We start from the raw sequence: 18,541 nt of genomic DNA, 5'->3' as shown, positions 1-18,541 counted from the left end.
ATGTGATTCTATCCTATAGAGGACTGACTTAAAACATGACTTACAGCTGAGAGGAGCAGCCCATGTGTGAGCCAGAAGACAAAAAGAGTACCAAAGAATAATGAAAGAATGTGCTTGTCAGCAGGAGGGAACATTAGGAAGTCTATACTGCAAGAGGCAGTCCTGGATCACAAACAAGTATCCAGGTGACAGGAACCAGGAATTTGGGCTGGCTAAAGGACAAGCAAGCAGGAGACAGGAACAAGGTACTGGTGTGTATTTTCAGCCAAAACACAGAATGTGTTGGCAAAAAAACCCACATAGATAAATTGAGCTTTTTGGTCTCTTCATTATAAAAAGTCAGGTTTATACCAAGTAGCTTGCTGAAGAACTTAAATGACTGTAAGTAAAAGTTAAAAGTTTTATTATAACAGTTACATCATTTATATGCACATTCCATGTGGGATAATTTTTCAGGAAAACATATTACTGTATTTAACAGATAAAGTCCAAAATGAGGGTTACATATTTTTAATTATATTATGTTTGCAAGTACAGTAGTAGGCTTTATTTATGTTTTATTAAATACTTAGAGGATATATTAAGTATATATAAGTATAGAATCCATCAAAGGAAGAAAAAAGCACAGAAATCTTCCTCTTCATGGTTCTCCAAACTGCTATGTGATATAGCCAAGTTCTCTCCTACTTTCTGAGTTTCTGACAGTATATTTGTGTTTCAGGGTCACTATCAATCTCAGAATCCACCTACAGTAGGGAAATCTTGGGGGTTTGGCCATGGGGGTGGAGTTCGTTTGAGTTTTACTTCCTTTTTTTTTCCCTAATTGTTTGAGTTTTGGGTTCTTTTTATCTAACTGGACCCCGCTTAGAAATCAAGACTTTTCCTCTACCTCTTAATGAGTCCATTTCACTCAGTATTTCTCAGTTTTACTGTGTACATCTGTGAGGAACTCTGATTTCTCTGGCAACACAAAGCTCTCTGCGTTTTACTTACTGCAATGTATTGTTACCTGAATAACACTTCAAAATCTGTTCTGAATCTGCCCTTACATAAAACCAAACCTTGCCTGAAAAATCATGAGAGCCCTACAGTGATTTTACTGTGTATTACTTAATTTACATTAAAATTTGAACATCTTTCTTTTGTAGGTATGTTATGTGATCAGAATTAGAATGCGTTTGAGCCTTCACTGTCTTTAGAAGCAACGACTCCAGAAACTCTGACATTTTAAAGTTTCTATCCAAATTACCTTCTTCTAATAACAATATAACAAATTTAAAAGGGAGTTGTAGGTGTTTCAGAGGAAGGAAATACACCAGCTGGTGTAAAGTGTGGCATCAAAATAGGCACATCCAGGAATTTGAACAAAATCTGACCACAGTTTGTGATTACCACCTGTAATTAAATATTCTACATCTGCACATTCAATCAAATGAAATAATAACAGCAAATGACATAATTCTGTAGAATTTATTATTTATCATATGTTAAAGAATGTTCTTTATGTTCTGTAATAGACTTAAGTCATTTTCTTTTCAGTTAAATGTATCAGACAAAATACAAGACCAATCTTTTCTCATTCATCAAATGTGATATATTTGTTTGAACTGACAGGACTGAAGTTACTGGGAAAAAAATCATTGTTGGAGCCAAATAACAAAGATAGTAATTAAAAACTTCCATATTTCTCCACTTATTGTTGCTAGTTGCTGCATGGGGATGGAATATGAGGATTACTTTGAGAGTACTGATACTTCAAGTCCATTTTATTTTCTCCATCACTGCAGAAACAGTATGAAATATTCTGGAAAGCTGTATATTTTCTCCTACATATTTCAAAAGGAATTGCAATGGGGGGGAGGGGGAGGTCGAGGTTGAGGAGATATTATCTTTCCACAGAAAAGTTTTTAAGAGGATGAATTACCACCTGTATTTCACCAAGGAAGAGATAGTTCATATGTTCACAAAATGTTTTTTAGCTCCCAGTGACCTTGATTTTTTTTTCCCCACAAATGTATTAGCCTGTATTAAAATTATTAATAACCTGATAAAAATGTAAGGTTAATGGGCTTTGCTTGAAAAGGCAAATAGGGAGCTGAAGAATCTTGTTAAATTTTAGAAATACATAGGAAGAATTTAATTTAGAACTTAGCAGATCTGGTCTTCAGTCATTTCCCTTTGCAAGTTTTATTTCTTGCACTCTAAGCTATTACTGCTCTTCTTCCCTTTTAATTGACAGAAAATCAGGTAACTAATTTTTTATTAGGCCAATATGTGATAACTTTATAGGCAAGAAATAGTAAAACATTAGGAGACTAAAAAGAAGCTCAGAGATCAATTGCCATCGTCAATTTTAGTATAAAAATCTAAAATTTTTCCAGTTCAAATAGTTGGAACTAACCTTCATATTTAGCTGAAGATCTTTTTCTGCATTTCTGTTCACAGAAATCGGAAAGTTATCCTATTGAGTGTATTAAAACATTGAGTTTTTGAACACACATTACTAGTAAATGAAAAAAAAATCAAATTGAAAGTACAAAAGTTACATGCTCAAACTACCAAAAATGAAGCAACTTTGTCGACACAACTGAATTCTGCATCTTCTGCATAGGCTGTATTGCATAAGATTTAGACATTTTTATAGCATCTTCTTAAGTTTTTGTGTGTGCAGCACAAACCTGATTTACATTCTGAGGACAGATGCAACACAACAATACAACAGCAAGGATAATGACTTCAATTCATAGGACATTTTGCTCACCAGTGGTTTACCCTATTACCAATATATTATCTACCATATTTACCATATCATCTACCATATTGCAAATATGGTACCAACAGTGCAGCCCTTTGAGGCAATGATGTATAAAATCCTTACAAACCATTTCTACTCCATGCAGAATAAACATAAATACAGAAACTGAGGATTTTATTTATGACACAGCATTATCCTTCATTCTGCCTATTTATGGTGACTGAAAAATACCATGTCACATTTGAAAGAATCTGATATTATACTTTAAGTTTACTACACTGAAAAACACCTAGAGAGTGTTATTCTTGCAGTGTTTCACAAAGTGTGCCGGAAGAGAGAAACTCAAGTGAAATTACCCACTTTTTCTGTCTTTTGAGCTTAATGAAATTTGCAAGCTTCTAGATGGAGTTATTAGTTTCAATTTGCCCACTAACTCATGCACAGAAAGGAAATTTTTTAGACGGTTAAACAACCTTGTCAATTAGATGTGTAATGAATTAAGATGAACTGAGAGACATTCTTAACTGGCATCTGTTGATAAAGAAGTAGCTACACTTCTTGAAGTTGCAGGGATGACTACTGATTACTCCAGCAGAACTCCTTCAGTTTATCTTTTTAAGAACAAACTGTGATTTTTGCCCTGATGTCCTCTTGGAAGTTACAGTGGAAATCCCTGAGCAAAACATTAAATTATATTGTACAAGGGACATAATAAACCTTCCTTTTTTAGTTCTTTTAAACATGTGCTTACAGTTTTACCTTTTCTCTTTTAATGCTGACATTATCCCATGTACCTTGTGCAGATGTGAATGAATGTGAATCTGAACCCTGCAAGAATGGTGGAATCTGTACAGATCTTGTTGCCAACTATTCCTGTGAATGCCCAGGTGAATTTATGGGAAGAAACTGTCAACAGAGTAAGTACAGCCTGTTTGTAAATTCCATTTAATAAAATAAAATATAATATTTTATTTTTACAGAAAAAAAATAATATATTATGGAAATATGGAAATATTTCTCTCTGTTACAAATCCAGAATACTCAAAATAACCATCTTGTTTTTTTCAAAATGGAAAATTCAGAGACCTAATCTCTCTTGCATTCACGTAATGAATCTGAAATTGAGGAAAGGTTTGCAAAATGAAAAATCATTATCTTCAGTCAAAGAAGAAGGATTAAGTAGCATAAAGCAGAAAAATTCCAACTAGGGGTTCAACAAATATCCTGGCTTCAACAGTAATTATTAGCACATATAAACAAATGTAAGACCAGGGCCAAAATATAAGTTATTTTTTCTGACATGTCAGTGGCCTCTGAAATTTAGACCATTGATTTATGGAGAAGTCATTTATGGAGTTCCTCCAGGATCTGTCCTGGGAAAAATCTTGTATGATTTTATGGTAACATTGACTCTTAATGGATCATAAAGGTTTGATTCCTAAAGTTGTTACTACAAAATTCTTCATGTTTGATAGACTAGGTGATCTTGAAGACCAGAAATAACAGAAGTAGAATAAACTGCTATGGAATGAAATGTTATATACCTTAACAGTTATTAAAAGATATTAGAGGCTCTTGAGTTTGAAATACTGTAAAGAAGAAAAAAGTGCTAGAGGTTGAATATTAAAAAGATTAAACCACAACAAAACTGAAAAATATGATTCCTTTTCCTGTGTTCACCTTGTGGATGTATGGGGGAGAATAGAGAAAAAAACAGAATGGAGAAATAACCACAAATTACAAGATGTGATCTTTTTTTTTTAAGTAGCTTCAGTGAATTCCCAGATTTGTATACAACAAGAAAAAAAAGATTTGAGGCACTCAACATAATGTGTACATAGTTCTAGAGGGAAACAGAAGATTAGGATTTGCTTTGAGTAGTTTAAGGGTCTCTATGGCTACCTGAAAGAATTTGTAATAAAAATTATCATCTATTAAAGTTTTCTTCAAAATTTGCTGTTGAATTTTGGTTATGTCATCATACTTAATTATGTAATTACAAGAAGTTATTACACGTTCTAATTACGCCATTAGAGTTTTACACATATTTACAGTAATCATATAATTAAATACGGTTGTGCTAATTATGTAAATTACTAACTGCTGTCTCAGAATTACCTCACAAAGCTCAAAAGATTGCTAAGCCACATCACAGAATATGTAAAATATCCTACATCTAAAATAAAAAAGGCAAAAATGCATCGTACAAGCTGCATTTTCTAATAGTTTGTCTAGTTTAGTGTAGCCCAAATACCAGTGCTTTGTAATAATGACTTGTCATATTACTCAACAGCATCAAGTGTCAGTTTTTCCTAGTGCTCCTACTAAGTTTTCCCTCTTTTTTTTTTTAATTCCGCCATTTACTTCCACCATTTAATTCCACTAAGCTAATCTTCTAAGTAGTTCCCTTCCATTTTATCTCACATGTGGCACTTTTCAGGTGTGAGACAACTGTTTTGTTACACTCAGGTCCTGAGAGCCTTGTGGGATACCCACCCAAAATCCTTCCGACTAGTCACAGGAGTGGAAATAAGAGGGAAAGGCTTTCTTTCCTTCTTTCTTTCCTTCTTTCCTTCTTTATCTCTTATTTTCCTTCTTCCTTTCCTTCTTCCTTTCTTTCTTCTTCTTTCCTTTCTCTCTTCCTTTCTTTCCTTCCTTTCCTTCTTTTTCCTTCCTTTCCTTCTTCCTTCCTTCCCTTGTCTCTTGCTTTCTCTTTCCTTCTTTCTTTTCCCCCTTTCCTTCTTCCTTTCCTTCTTTCTTCCTTCCTTCATACTGCTATCTTCAGCAATTCAAGCATAAATGGTATTTAAACCAGCTGCTTCTCATTGCTGGAAATCAGGGGATGAGACAAAATCAAAGTGGATTGTGAGAGCACTGACAGCCTCAAAACATACTCAGCCATTCTGGAATAAGCTTATCACCCTGTTAAGAGAGACTTCACAGGACATCTGGTCTCCACAGAATTTGCCTGCAGATGTTTAGTAAACATGGAAAGGGAAGAGAGCACCTTTCCCCATCCTCTGAATGCAAAATCTAAACTGTATTAATTCAATATTAGTTCTCACATTTCTCAAGGCCTCAGGATTTCCTTGATGCAGCTGCGTCTCCTTCTGTTCTTCCACTCCCTGAACCAATTTCTTGCCTCTGTGGCAAATTCAAGCTATCAATTATGATTATCTCCATTCCTTAGTTCTGGAGTATCCATAAATAAAGTACTTCTTCCAAGGCAGATTCTCCTGGGGCTGGAGTTTTCACTTTGTGTATCAGAATTTTCTTGCAGGCAACAGGGAGTCACTTTCATCACTGTTAGGCTGCTTGCATTATTCAGTGCAGATCTGTATTGTTAAAATCTCCCATGAGCAACATGGGTAGTGAATTGCAGTAATATGTGAGCAGTTCCACAGGTAATTTTCGATCACTTTTCTCTCTTTTTTTTTTTTTCCCGTTTGTTTTCTTCTTTATTATTTCTTTTATTCTAACAGATGGTACTATACAGTGGACACCTTACAGTATCACTACTGTGAATTTTGGAGCTTGTGGTTTGCTATTTGCCAAGAGTTGCTGCCATTAAAGCATATGGCAAACTTTCTCATGATTTTTTCTTTAAAGATCTAGATCAGAATAGCAATTATAATTTTTTTTTTTTTACATAAGCTTTGGCCCCTTCATCTCCTTTTCTGTATTTTCAACATGTCCATGTGTAGGAGGATACTTCATTCAGACCAAATGCACCAATTTATTTGTCTAACATGTCAGAAATCCTGCTAAGCAGTGTACCTCCACCTTATTGTCATTTATTTCCTCTGCTTTCATGCTTTAGTACACTATTGTCTTTATACTGCACTTGGTTGCCCCCTGCCTTCCTTTCTGTGGAAATCAAAGTGGCTTTTTTTTTTGTTATTTAAATAAAAATACCCCTTCTTCCAGTGTCATTTTTGCTTAAAAATTATCTGAAGATCTGACAGATCTAGGCATAAAGAGACTTTCAAGACTTCTGCTTACAATCAGCCTTATACTCCCAGGCTAGATGGTATCATTCACAGGGTGCTAATTCTTTGTGATTCTAGAATTTTCATGCTTTCAAAATTATTCCCAGGAATGCATGACACCTGCAGCTTGCATGATTTATAGTGTAAGATAAATAATCAGTTTCACAGCATTTTTTAAGAGACTCTACTGTGCTTTTTTATGTCTCCTGTATTGCACTGTTTTTTCAAGGCAGTACTTTGAGTCTTCTTGGATTCAGATGCCTCACATTTGAACTCCTCTGCTTGATGCATGCAGTTTTGGGTGAATTTTGGATATCTTTGTCTTACAGACCCAGGTCTGTCCAGCCCTGGCCCAGCAGGGTTCAGGGTTAATAATGCCTCCATGCTTGCGTTCAAAAAAACCTTACTCGAAACAGACATAAAGGCTTAAACAATGCACAGACAAAACCAACCAGTTTACATATATAACTTATTTATAGATTACCTGCTGGGGAACTTTGGTTTTAAGGTATGAGATTCTTTATGCACCTTCAGTTGACAATATGTTGTGTTTTAAAGCTTGTAGTGAGACACTGAAACGCTTTACCTGCCAGGAATCAGCACAGACTCAAGTTCCCTAAATTACTGATCACTGTTACAACCTCTTTGAATGAGATTTAGGACAACCTAACTTCTCCTACAGCATAAAATATCAGTTTGACTGGTTCTGTGAATAATGTAATATGAGATTTGGTTTTAAGCATATTCTTGATTGTTTTGAACATCAACCAGTTTTATGATCTGAAATACTGGAGTTCTATATAAAGCTGGAAATGGTTGTAAACCAAAACTGGACACAGAATGAAAAAAAACTGGCCCAGGGAAAAATAATTAAAAAAAAAAAAGTTAGTTAATGACACAGAAATACTGGGATGGTACAAAAGAATGGCAGGGGTCACAGCCTGGGCATGAAATCAAGACTTAACACCAGTTAAAGAATGTTAATCAGGCTGTGGTGTAATCAAGAGAGTAGAAAGTGTTCTTAATTCATATTTAAGGCAAAGATAAGAGTTTGTTTCAATTTTCATATTTTTCCTGCTTTGTTTCGCTTCAAAGGTCGTAAAGTTGAAAAGCCAGAATTGTCAGCTTACTCACCAAGGGTACAATACATAAAAATTCAGTAAATATGTACATTCCTCCTTATCATTATTTAGATGGCAAATTTAGGACTTCTGTGGAGAAATTAAGGAGTTTTTATAGGTATGCATGCATTATTAACTGTGGAGAAAATATGTCTGACAAAACAAAGAATGGAAAAAAAAAATGTGCCTAAAAGAATTGTGTCCATTTAATACAAAACTAGTAGTAATACTTCATGTATGAGCTTCCTGGATTACAGAAATATCTCAGAGCAGAAATATATCAGAAATACACCTTGAAAATGCAGGAGGCAAAACTCTTACATGTCAGTTGTGACTTTAGGCCATGTAATTCAACTCAGTCTTGGTAATTTGTTCTTTTTTGAACATGTTATAAGAATAAAAACAAAAATTACTTAAGAAGTTAAATTACTGCTGAAAGAGATGCTAAATGTTGGCAGTAAGAGTGATATATATAATTATATAAATTTTTAATTATATACATATATATTTTTATTTATATATATTTTTATTTAATGTACATTATATATTATGTATTTATATAATATATTATATATCATGTATATTATATATTATATGTGTTATATCTATAATATATACATTGTATTTTCATGCATATTTATATATTTAATATATATACATTTTTAACTATTTCAGCTAATTATGGATGGAACAGTTTCTGTGTTTGCATTAGGCAAAACCTATCTTGAATCCCTTGTTGAAAATGATGGGTTTTGCTGAATCTGCACCATTCTGTAAATATTGTCTGGTAGGCATTTCCATGTAGTGTGTTGGTATGGAAGTGCCCAGAGGCAAAAAATATTATAGAAATGACATAACACATTGTTAACATTGAAATGTTCTCTCAAGCACTTCAATGACCTAGTGGGAAATATTAATCAAAGTTTTAATAATGTTGAGTCTTCAAATAAAGCACACTCCGGCTCTCCTGTTTCAGACCATCCTTGTCCAGGCATCCCATGCAAGGCACAAGGTTAGGCTCAGCAGATCAGATTTGTAGTTCTTCCTTTCAACAAGAGACGGAAAATGAGACTGATCTCTCAGTGTTTGATGTCAAAATGAAGACCTTAGCACTGTGCATTTGGGCCCATTTACATCTTGCTGCAGAGGTACTGCACAGTAGTGTCTCCCTTTGAAAACTAATTTCGCAATATCTTGTTTTGATTAGGCAGTGGAGGACTCAATCTTTGCTGAACACATCGGAGAGAAAGTCACTGTAAAATGCTCAGGCAAGCCCTTAAGGCCCAACAGGAATATTTTACACATTTAAATGTCTCCTATCGAGTGCAATAGTAGATTCCTGGTTGTGTCAATAACCACAATATTAACTTAACCCTTTATTGTTGACTTTAGCTTGAACCACCTTGTTTTGGCAACTTTCTCTCTACAAATCTGCTTTTCTCAGGGTTTGTGTCATCCCTCAGTTACCCTCAGTAAAGAGGAGTCAGGGTTCCTTCTACGCGTCTTCCATTTGTCTGTTCCTGCTGCTGAGGGAGCAGCATGACCCTACCTTTTCAGTAAAATAGAATTATAGACACTCACAAAAAACAGAGCACTTACCTTATAAATGTTACCCACTGTCCTTTGTTGGAATAACTGTTATGTGCATTTTTATGTGTGGCAAAGCTTATGACAATGAATATTTCAGCATTTCTAAGCCCTGAAAGAAAAATTACAGCACACCATTATTCTCAAAGTAGCCTCTATAGCTCTTAGGTTCCTGGCGTGGTCAATAATGCACATTCTTTTTTTTATGTCCTCACAGAAATGAAAAATAATTTGCATATAAGGGATTGGTACTATAATAGATATAAAGGCCAGCCTTTAGAAGTAAGCTCAAAACAAATCATAGTTTATTATGACTGCAAATCACTTCAAAGTATGGAATAAAAAAACATTGATATCTATAAATACATTAAAAGGGTATATATTACATAAAATATGTAAGGATATATTAAATATATAATTTACAGGTGCAGCAGTTTAACAAAGTTCCCAATAGCCAAGTCACAGGACTATTTTTTTCTGGTTTGAGTATTGGTAAAATGGGAAAATACTTTATTTCAAGTCTTATTATTTATGTGACATAGGCTATTTATTTAAAAATAAAATCATGAAGGGTGGTTTGCCAGGTGAGTCAGCCTGGTCTAGTCTGCTGCTTCCCTTTGGTGGACACGGGAATGAGCAATGAGAGTAAAATCATCTGTAGGGCTGTACAATAAAATTGTCTTGAGGTCTGCAGCAAACCAGGCACAGAGTAGAATTATGAGTGAATATGGCATAAGCCTTGCAAAAGTTGGAGGTTTGGAAGTTGACTCACATTTTGGAGTTCTGTTTAGTCTTAGAATACAAGCCAAACTGTGAAGGATGAAAAATCTCTGTGAACTAAAGGAAAACAAACAAACAAACAAACAAACAAAACATGGGGTTACATAAGCCCTTAATAAAATAAAATCTCCAGGCTCAGCACAGCTCTTCCAGCTGCAGCTTTCAGAAGAAGGAAATGTAATATGTTCAGTTATCAGCTTCCCACTGAGGGAGGAATTGCAGCTCCTGCTGCTTTGGACAGACAGAGGGTCCAGCAGAGCTCCCATTGCTGGCACAGCAACATGGGAGATGCATGAGAGGGGAGGAGTGGTGCTGGCAGGTCATGGCTATTTTAGTCCCCAACCATGATCATTTGTTGTATCCCATTAGAGGATCCAAGGACTTGCAAGGAGATGAGCAGGTCCAAAACATTTAGTGGCAATGCAACAGGGAGAGAGAGAAAAGCTATGCAGTGTTTTGGTCATGATGATCATAAACAGGGACTCAGAAAGGTGACTTTTTTAAGGAATTAAAGTTTAAAAATTCACAACTATAACAGACTATTTTGTCAAGAAGTGCTCATTGAATTACCCTAAATTTGATTTTCCTTCATATTGGTGATTGTTTTCTTGTATTAATGCTAAATGTCTTGTATTAATGCTAAATGCTCTTAATTTGGTGTAGTTAGAAATTTTCTTTGTAGAAAAGTATTTCATAAAACTTCTATCCTTTTGAATTGATGGGCACATTAATAGCCATTACTGATCCACCAAAATCTCTTTGTTAGACCTCACCCATAAACATTATTTTCCTTTGTTGGCAAATCTGTATATTTGATAGTAACATTGCATGCTTTCACTGAAGATAAGTTTCAGTGTGTAGTTTGTAATATAATATATCTAATATAGAATATTATTATTCTAATAATATCAATTTATGCCCCTGTTGCCAAAACCTAATTTTGTAATTACTCTGGTCCTATTCTTATGCAATTCAATTTTATCTATCCGTGTTTTCAAATTTTATCCTTGAGTGTAGCAGAATATGTAACTGTGTTGTAATTAATTATGTCAAAGTTAGATAAAGGCAAATAATGCTGGGAAATTTATAACTTTGAAAACAAATTGGAATCCTCATGTCCACTATCAGAAAATAGGATTCTTTCTTCTTCTTCAGTGTTCCGGAAAAATGTCCTTGTTCTTTTGGATAGGGATAAAATTCCACACAGGAAGCTGAATGTGAGTTTCATTGTGTTTACTGAAACCTCTTCCTCTTCTTTTTCTTACTACCTGGTCCTTCCACAGTTTCTTCCACGATACAATTTCTCTTTTCCATCAGGTGCAAATCTGAGTGAGTATGGGGTTTGGTCCATTTTTAAACATAAGACATTTTTTCCCTTGATAAAAAATATCAGGTGGAAAATCCTCAAGAATTAAATTTCTTTCCCAAAGCACACTATGGAATCTGTTCAGCCTCATCTCTGCTGAAGGTGAGGTGAGTCTTCCACTGGGTTCTCTGCAGGTAAAATGGGGCACAAGTTGCATGATGTCCTTTAAAAGCTGTACTTTAGCCTTAGACATAAAAAATGTGGAAGCAAAATGGGATTTATTCATGAAGTGTGGTGTGTTTGCCCCCTTTGGCTAAGTTTTATTTCTCTAGGATTAATTACACATTGATTTAAAGATTGGAACACTATTTTTGTGGGGGTTTAATTAGTATTTAGTGAAGGACAGACCTCATTTCAGAGACTTTTTGCACTTTTTTAAAAGTGGGGTTTGATTCAACACAGAAAGCCTAATTTTTAGTCATCACCTAGACTAGTGACATCGTGTCACCTTTGCTACAGCTACAAAGTACAAGGAGAATCAGACCCCAAGGAATTCACTAAGACAAGTTACTGGGCAGGGAGTTTGACAAGATAGGCAGTATGAAAAATTATAGAAAAGTAATTTTTATGAAGAGCAAAAGCTGTACCTGCCCATGGTGCCCAACTGTAAAAAATGTAATGCAGAATAGTGTTTCCTCTTAGGAAAGCTGAGATGTCGCTGCCCACCTCTGTGATTGGAGAAGGGGCCTGAGGAAAAGCAGATTCCAGACTCTGATAGAACTGGCTTTTTTATGCACCTCCAGATTGAGAGTCACAGCTAAGGATTCCCAGTGCCCTGGGAGCTGGGGCAGGAAAAACATGATTCCAGATTTGATCAGAGAAGAAAGGAATTTCCTTCTCTTGTAAATAGCTAACAGTCTTGTTCACTTAAACTTTACAGCTCCTGAAAGACACATAAACCTTCAGCTCAAGCTGCTCCATGTTCCAGCTTCAGTTCATTCTTTGTTGTCTTGTTGATGCAAATAAATGCCTGATGAAGAGATATTGTAGTTAAGTGCTCGCAGTCCTCCTCCTTGACTGATGTCAGTTGTGCTGAGATTAGGTCCTCCTGCAAAAGACAAGACATTTTGAGAAACAAATTTCCCTGTTCTGTCAGTTCTGTGAAATCAGCATCCAACATTGCAATACTGTGGTCCAGGTTAAGCCAAAAGGATTGGAAACCACAAGAAATTTATCTAGTGAGGCTTAGACAAGAAAGACATTAGGAAATTTCAGGCATCATGTGAGTTTTTTACACTGGCACTGGGGATTCTTGGGGATTTAAACTGTAAATGCTTAATTTTTTTAACAGAAAGTTTGTTGATAAGTCATCATGGATAAATAATATCTATTATAAATAATACTACTATGGCTACTTTATAGAATCAAAACAACCAAACAACTTGGCTATGGTAATTGCACTGCAATTTTGTCTTGTGCAGCTTTATTTGGAATTTCGAAATGCAGACATTGTCAGCACAATAGGGTCTGCTGGATTCAGCCATAAGAGTTTAATGAATTAAGGGGAATTAGTGAAGAGAGTTGCACCTATTTATGTATTACTAACAGGTAGCTTCCATTTGCCTTTTGTTAAAACATTTATGAATCTTTACATGGTTTTAAGTGAAAGTTGCAAAGTCAATCTGTACTTCTTCAAATGTCTAGGCCCTTTGTAAATTAGGTGAGGTGACTTCTTCCACAATAAATTCAAATATTTATTCATGCTCTACTTGTGAAAGAAAAATGCAAAATGATTTGGATTTGCATGACTACATGATGCTCTCTAAAACCCTCCATCTGTTCTCCAAACACCTGAAATGAAAAAGTCATGGTTATCTAGTGGCTTTATTTACCTTGTTTATTTTGCTTCAGGAAAGGGAGTATTATTTCTTAGTTGGCCAGCTTAGAAATACAACTGTCTTTGTGGTAATCCCCTAAAAACTTTTTTTTTCTGTATAATATTAAATTATTAGATAATTAGTTTTCTTACAGAACACCAAAAGACTATAAGCAGTACTAAAAGGAGATGCCTTCTGAAATAGTAGCTTTTTAATGTTTAGTTTCAGTTCTAATTAAATTGCTGTATGTATTCATTATGTTTGTAGTGTGTTTTCTTGGGGAGTTTGTTTTTAAATAGGCTATTTACCTAAATAACCTGATTCTTAGTTAAATTCTACTACCATGTTAGTGGTAATTTCTTAAGAGCATAAAAACCTATCACATTAGGTCAGGTAGTCCAACAATTTCATTGGCTTACCCTTTGACTCTGGTACTGACAAACACCTGTTAACAGGAATATTAAAGGTATATCCCTGGTCAGTCTCTTTAGTGTCATCCATGAACCTATTCTGCCTGAAACCTTTCCAATTCTTTTTTGAACCCTCGGGTGCTGTATCTGTCTCTAGAAGGCTCCAGAAGTTCACTACTTTTACATGGGTTAAGCAGATTTCCTGTGAATTTCAGTGAGTGCACCCTAATTTCACTGATGTGATGAACAGCTCTGTATTCACGTTGTCTTATGCTTATGTAAAGTTCGATTGTATCCCTCCTCAGCCAACATCAAAAATCCTAGGATTTTATTCCCTTCTCATGCTTTTTTTCCTTTAATCATTTGAACTACCATGCTCTACACTTTCTTTAGCTCTACATCTTTGTGGAGTGCAGAGACCTGAACTGCACATGCTGTGGGGTCACACCCACATTTCATATACCTGTAAAGTGACGCTGCTATACCTTGTCCTCAGTGCCTAAATTTTTACTGGCTTTTTTATCTGCCACTACATTTTGAGCCAATGATTTCAGAGAGCTGATGAGGTGACTGTGAGGTCTTACAACTTGCAGTTGTAATGGTCACTTCCAATTCCAATACAGAATGGGCACATTTTAGGGATTTTTTTGGATAAGTGCTGTATCTTCCATTTGTGTGTGTTGAGGTTCATCTGTCGTCCTTTTGACCACTCACTGGCTACTCTGTGGCCTTCTGGAGCTGCTCATCATCACAGTGGCATTTGATAAAGAAAGCTTGGTAGCTTCAAACTGGGCAATTTCCCCACTCACTCTTTCCTCCAGGTCACTGAGTTAAACTGACTCCGGCAGAGACCCTTGGGGGATGCCACTGCTTACTTTTCAGCCTGAAAAGCCACTTTCTGTTCTTTATTTAGACTTCTATCTATAGCAGGGCCTCTCCCTAACACCCTGGCAAGAGCTTTTCCTGTGAAATGTTATCAAATGCTTTCTCAAAATTCAAATATGCTGTTTCCACTGTGTTTCCTTTATCCCTCTGCATTTTGTCTCCATTAAAGAACTCTACTGGCTTAGGAAGAACTGCCATTTACAGGGGACATGTTGGCTCTTTTTAAAAGTTTTTCTCAAGTTCTTAGTGATCATAATTATAGAAGTTTCAGCTTCTCAGATGTCAAAGTGAACTCACTTGCCTGTAGTTTTCACAATACCCCTTAAAGCTGTTTTTTTGGAGATGGGAGTCAAACACTGATCTATCAGTAGAGCTCTGTAGTCCTTAAATCTATCTGCTTCATCTAGGCACAGTTCTTAAAAACACCATGCCATGAAATCATTTCACCAACAGAAAAACTGGTTTAAAAAAAAAAATCTGAATGAAGTCTGAAATACTTTTTCTTCCATTGTTTTGGGGGGTTGGGAAGATAGAGGAGTTGTGTTGTTTGTTTGTTTTTTATTTCAGACTACCTAAGAGTTGCCTAACTTTATTTTCAGTCTGTGTGCTCATCATGGAGCTTGCAGAGTAAAAGTCAAAATTTAATTTTATGACCTTACTATAAAAGTATGAAGTGAAGCTTTGATAATAGAAGCACATGATAGTCACTTAGTAGTAATGGCACTCTTGAGAAGTAGAACATCCAATTTCTTTGTATTTGATTAATTCTGATAGCCATTGCTTACACACATGTTGACCAGTGTGATAACAGAATAATGCACTGCTGTTGATGGAGATGCTACATTAGCACAAAAAGCATTTAACCTCTTTGAACATGTAAGAAAATAGGTGGCATTTCTTCCCATTACTGTCTGAAAAGCTGTCTTCTGTTGCATGGAACATAACTAATCACTTCATTTTCATGCCACCTCCTGCAGACCTGAAGCTTAACACAACATTATTTGAAAAGTTTGCTTGTCTGGAAGTGTCTGTGTACTTGTTAGCTGCTGTTGCTGCAAATTGGTGAAGATGTTGCCTTTGACATACATTATTTTATGTGAAGGCACGAAACAAGATTAATCATATCCTTCACCTCAGTGCTGCAGTACCACACTGGCTACTAACAGGCTTGGAGTCACACTTCAGAAATCAGGGTGATAATAATTAAAATGTTATAGGTCAAGAACATCCATTTTGTTTTGTTTTAAATCTGTGAAGCAAACTTATGGAGATAAATGCCTCCTGTTAATCAGATTTCAGAGCTGAATAGCTTTATACACTTAACAGATCTGAGTGAAAATGTGCTGTTTCATTCTGTAGTTAGGAGTCACCTTGAAGTTACAACCTTGTGACTTTTTTATTTTATCTAATAATAGACAAAAGCTGTCTGAAAGAGTCTCTGACACTGTGTGTTCTCCAAGTTTACTGAAGTTTAAAAAAAAATTAAAAAGGGGATTTCCAAATTCTATTTTCTGGTTTCATTTTGCATTGTGATGGACTAGAAAGAGGAACACATGGTCTGTTACTTTGTCTCAGTGGAAATGCTGATTAATTCCTTCAGTAGGAATGAAAGCATTGATTTAGTCTTGCCTATAGGATTAGTCTTCAGGACAACAATTAACATGAGTCGCTACCACTGAGTTGCTCGATATCTCTCAGATCAGAATATTGGATTGTGGGGGAAAAAAAGGACCTACATGAAGTAAGCAAACAATTTGATCAGCTGCAGAATGACTGAAATAGCCAGTAGCTAAAATGTGCTAATTTATGGCCACCAGGATTCTCCATAAAATGAGGGGTTGAATACCCAAGCCCAAAGTACCACCACACTTAAACTAGAGATTTTTAGTTATGAGTAATGGTCTGATTAGCTAAAGCAGATATATAGTTCATGTGGATGCAGTATTACACCATCACGTTTGAGCAGTGGTGATTTTAAATTCATTTTAGGTGTCTAAAGAGTTTGAAACTTTAAAAAGTTAGTTCTCCATACACAGCTGGGCTTGCACAACTTGGAATTATTTCCAAGTGAAAATCTGCTTCTGTGTGGGAGGGCTTAGGCTTTGCTTGTATTTAAAAGTGATGTTTTAACAGATGACATAAGAAGTGATAGCTGGTAGTAGTGAAAGAAAAAAAACCTGTCATGAACACGAGAGTAGATGAGGTAGCAGTGAGAACATGCTAGGCAAAAAAATGAAAAAAAAAAAAAAGAAAAAAGGAGGCAAATACATTAAAAAAATAAGTATGTAGGAATATACCTGCTGTGTCTAACCTCCAGCTGCACTGATGTGCTATAATTAGTGCTGTTGGACTAATGAAGCCAAGCCACGACACAGTTAATTGGATAATGATCTGGGATACAAAACTGTCCTTCACAATACCTCCACAAAATATATTTGCTCTGTGCAGGAATGACTGAAGTAAAACTGAATGTACAAAGCCAAACCAGTACTTCAACTGACTTCAGATTTCAGCTCTTACTTCATGTCATGGTGTAAGTTCACACATATGGTCTGCACACATATGCAAAGACAGCATCTTCTGGCAAAATGAAAAGTCTCCTTGGGCCTCTACCTTCTGCAAGTGAAGATGTAATTCCTACAATTAGAATTTCTACTTCTTAAAATATACCAAGTATCCATGCAGCTATCAGCAAAAATTTGATTTTTTTATAGGAAAACAAGCAGAATTTTTTGTTTGTCAGGTATGATTCTAACAATTTGGAACAGGTAGGACTGAAATATATTCAAATATTCATACTTAAATTTATTTTAAAAAATTGGACTGTCAGCACATCTCTATAAGGTGTTCTGCTTAGCCATGGAACCCAAGGAAAAGAAATAAAAACCCCAAACAATAAAACAAAACAGAATAACAACAACAACAGCAAAACTGCCAAATAAACCAAACAAAAATAACCCCTACAAATAAAAACAACCCTGTTTTCTTGTTTACATTTGATTTCCCATTCTAAAATCCTTCCATAAAGCCCAAGTATGTTAACTGTCTAGTAAATCTGACTTTTCAGAAAAATAAATGATCATGTATTTTTAAAGCAGTGCCTTTGCAGTGTTTTCAAAACTCATTGGATTAATTTCAATTAATTTTAGCTTCTCAAAATAAGGCTTTAAGTTGAAGACAGTGCTCTAGGTTTATTCTTGTTCAGTAGGTACAGAAAAGCTGATTATATCCATGTTAGATGCTTTCTAAAGAAAGGAGGAAATAAAGAAAATTGTGGTTTAGATTTGTGTATTTCCTCCCACAGATATCAAGCAGAGCCTGAGCAGTTAGTTTGGGGTAGATAAAGAACTACAAGGTGGCTGAAGCTGGGTTGCATGGATGGCATTCCTTATGGTTGCTTTGTTTAGTTAGCTGTTGCTCATTTTAAACACTTTGGAATAATGTCCTTTTTAGGGTGAAAAGAGATGTTGATCAGATAGAAATAAGAGTATACACTGAAAACTAAGAGATATTTTAAAAAGTCTTGAGTTACAGATTTATGCTTAAAATACACCATGGAGTCACAAATATAACATCTCATTTTACTACACTGCTATACCAGTTAAAGAATTCATAGAATCATAGAATAGATTGAGTTGGAAAAGACCTCCAAGATCATCAAGTCCAACCCCTGATCCAACTCCAATTACTATATCATGGCACTAAGGGCCACATCCAATCTCTGCTTAAAAACCTCCAGGGATGGTGAATCCACCACCTCTCTGGGTAGGCCGTTCCAATGCCTGATTACCCTCTCTGTAAAGAATTTCTTCCTAACATCTAACCTAAACC

General features: G+C 35.5%; 1 protein-coding gene across 3 annotated transcripts in view; it reads left to right on the top strand.

Annotated features, from left to right (window-relative positions):
• EDIL3 (EGF like repeats and discoidin domains 3) overlaps window positions 1–18,541 on the top strand; it is a 228,216-nt gene that overhangs the window by 125,745 nt on the left and 83,930 nt on the right. For all 3 annotated transcript variants that reach the window (XM_027881299.1, XM_027881307.1, XM_027881291.1), the window contains one exon: window positions 3,559–3,672. In XM_027881299.1, coding sequence (XP_027737100.1) covers window positions 3,559–3,672 — 114 coding nt within the window. The remainder of the gene's footprint in view (window positions 1–3,558; window positions 3,673–18,541) is intronic.

Source organism: Empidonax traillii, unplaced genomic scaffold (assembly GCF_003031625.1).
Source record: "Empidonax traillii isolate 1590-97213 ecotype Southwest subspecies unplaced genomic scaffold, ASM303162v1 scaffold6:size4315531, whole genome shotgun sequence".
In the NCBI taxonomy this organism is placed as follows: domain Eukaryota; kingdom Metazoa; phylum Chordata; class Aves; order Passeriformes; family Tyrannidae; genus Empidonax; species Empidonax traillii.
This window is presented reverse-complemented; position numbering and strand designations above follow the sequence as displayed.